Source organism: Hylaeus anthracinus, unplaced genomic scaffold (assembly GCF_026225885.1).
Source record: "Hylaeus anthracinus isolate JK02 unplaced genomic scaffold, UHH_iyHylAnth1.0_haploid 12001, whole genome shotgun sequence".
Taxonomy (NCBI): domain Eukaryota; kingdom Metazoa; phylum Arthropoda; class Insecta; order Hymenoptera; family Colletidae; genus Hylaeus; species Hylaeus anthracinus.
In genome coordinates this window covers 7,668,143-7,671,156 of record NW_026534348.1, presented here as the reverse complement: position 1 = coordinate 7,671,156, position 3,014 = coordinate 7,668,143, and the positions used below count along the sequence as shown (strand labels likewise).

The window sequence follows — 3,014 nt, the reverse complement described above, 5'->3', positions numbered from 1 at the left end:
ATATATTCCATACTATTTGTTTTATTTAAAAAAAAAAAAAATAATAAAGCCTATATATATATGCATAGAAAAAAGTTGTTCAAAATGATACTCTTAACAATATACTCCAAGGTCATCGAAATCGGAGTTGTTTCGGCAACGTTCACCTTTTTAATCAAACGTGGGACCAGATTGTATTTTAACAATAATTCCACGTAAACAGACTCATTAATTCATGCATACGACTAACGTAGAAAACCAATGACGATACACAGTAATGAAAAAAAAAAGCCATATCGACTGCATCGCAACCGTAACCTATGCTTCGCCATTTCCGTGTCTGTGAAGGCCCCGGTTGTGTGGTTGATCCAATTAAACCAATCAAATTACTCCGCTATCGGTCGCATTCGACCTCTTTCGACTGGGCAGTAAATCGCGGAGCTGCTGCGACGAATGTTCTCGTTCGGTTTTTGTTTCGCTTCGTATCGGGATGTATTTAATCGAGGACCAGTTTCCTCCTACGTGCACGCCAGGAAACGAATCGCAAGAGTGTCGATCTCTCGTTTGGAAAGGTCCTAGGTTCACGGCTGAGAAGGAGTTTTTCCAGGCGCATAGATGGCCCGAGGTGAGGACCCTTGAACTTCTACGGTGTAATTGAGCGGTTCTGGTCTTAAATGTGAATTATCTAGCTGATGGAAGAACCAACCGGAAGAAAACCACGAATTTTTACACATTCGATGGACGGAGGATTTTTCGGTTAACCGGATAATTTTGTGTTAATAAGTTTTAGTGGCCGCTCTACCTCAAAGCTTGCTTATTCGGAAATTTAAAAAAAAAAAAAAAATAGAAGTATCAGGTTGTCCGAAAAGTTTCTTTCGCTTGATTAATAAGTAATACGTGCACAATATTTTATGTTTTATGTTGCATTACTGAATTGTGCACGATTCATTTTGCTCCATCACCGTTACAACATGAATATCTATGAAATTAGATTGTCTATTTATATAAACACGACCATATAAAATACTTGAGTGCAACTCGCGAAAGAAACTGTCGGTACAACCTAATATTTTTTAATACCATATTAAACTGTTTGAGGGTTAACGAACTGCATTAACACTTCAATGGCCGCACGTATACGCGGTGAAACGTCGCCAGGACCGGCAATATCTTTTAAGGATCAATATAAAAGAACTTTATAAACAAACATACACAAAAAACAAAACAATAACAACATATTTAATACTTTACCTTTGTGTGATAATTATTAAAGCAATCGCCAACATGTAACTGTACTTGGCAAGTCTTACATATAAAATACGTAGGATTTCTAATTTTATTCGCATAGCAAACACGACAATCCCTTCGTACACCCTTTTCTTTTTCTTTTTTTTTTTTTTTATTACCCGGACGGCATGGTGTTAATTTGAAAAATCTAAAATTGAAAACAGGCAATATAACAATAATTACCTAACATCAAAGAATAAGAATAAGAAACATCTCGAGTTGTTGGTAGATACCAGAAAAAAAGGCCTCGAGTGCAAAGGGTTAAACACCTGAGAAATTTGGTCTAATTATTTAAAAAGAGAGAGAATTAGATAAAAAGAGGTCGCAAGCAGATAATTAAGATATACTTGTTGCGTCTTGCGACAAGACAGTTAATCTGATCAGAATAGATTTCGAGGTTCTTGGTGATTGCTTAATTAGCCAGGAGAACTTCTCCTTTCATTAGTCATCCTTTCTCTCGTGCGAGATATAATCCTCTCCGTGAGTCGGGCATCTTTAACCATCAAGGGAACCTTTCGTTCATTGTATCCTTTTCACACTTGAACTTTCGTCCGAATAATCAGTCGCACAGTCTTGACTTTCCCCTTAAAGTCAGAGGTGCGATCCGACGATGATTTCAACTCCCTTAGAAACAATAGAGGAAGAGTCTGGCTCGTCTCCAACGGATCTTCATCATCTCGTGGCTTTCTTCGCTCGCGTGAGAGAGGACCGAGCGCCCGATAATTGGTCATTTAGGTTGTTCTTCCATCGTTCTTCGTCACGGCGCAGTCGATACATTGTCATCGCCGTGACGGGCAGCTGCATCACAAAACACGTTCACCGTTTACAGACACACGCGTAGATCCAAGATAGAATTCAGAGTCCATGATTCAACGTATTATTCACAAATATGTATTATTAATCCTTGCTCGAAGTAGGTGTAAATATTTTTTAATGTGTTATATAGCCGTGAAGATTCACTGGTAGAAAGAATACTGGTTTATAGGTCTCCAAAAACGGTGCAATGTTTATTCGAACATTTCTTCGATATCTCTTACCATTTTCGAGTTATGAACGCATAAATAAATGGGGCGGTTCGGAGAAAAGGGGTAGTTTCTCCTTCAAAGTGACAAACGACCAACGAATTACACCTGGCTTCTTAGATAGGTCTATCGTTATTAAATATTCGTGCCAAGTATCGCTTCGCAAGCTTCCCTTGCAAGTGTACAAATAAATGGTATCTACCATTTAATTTACATTGATATTTGAACGGGTTAGGTGCCATGCAAATTTGAGAATATTCCCTAACACCTTGGTGTTTGAAATTCGTGGTTTTGGTGTGACTGTGATGAGCGCTGACTGTCCGTGTGTGTGTGTGTGTGTGTGTGTGTGTGTGTGTGTGTGTGTGTGTGCGCGTGCGCGTGCGTGCGTGCGTGCGTGCGTGCGTGCGTGCGTGCGTGCGTGCGTGCGTGCGTGCGTGCGTGCGTGCGTGCGTGCGTGCGTGCGTGCGTGCGTGATCGCGTGTGTTTTTCAAAACCAACGATCGACTCGTGGTTCAGTTAGTCTTGTACGAGTCCTGTAACGCGCCGAACGACTAAATTTCAAATACATTCAAATCTTTCATTCGTGCGGTAATATTAAACCACCTTTTTGTTTGTTTTCTTTTGTGCTATAACCCTAAAAGAACGATATATATATATCTTTATAAGAGCTTATATACACCTAAATACTACAATTTAATTTACTAATATATATATATATATATATAT

General features: G+C 39.2%; 1 protein-coding gene across 20 annotated transcripts in view; it reads left to right on the top strand.

The window, feature by feature from the left end:
• The first annotated feature begins 71 nt into the window (after window positions 1-71).
• LOC128891166 (patronin) overlaps window positions 72-3,014 on the top strand; it is a 28,243-nt gene continuing 25,300 nt past the window's right edge. For 16 of the 20 annotated variants that reach the window (XM_054150423.1, XM_054150442.1, XM_054150438.1 and 13 more), the window contains exon 1: window positions 72-604. In XM_054150423.1, coding sequence (XP_054006398.1) covers window positions 470-604 — 135 coding nt within the window. In that variant the 5' untranslated portion in view covers window positions 72-469. The remainder of the gene's footprint in view (window positions 605-3,014) is intronic. The other 4 variants (XM_054150427.1, XM_054150434.1, XM_054150431.1 and 1 more) reach the window with 1 other exon arrangement.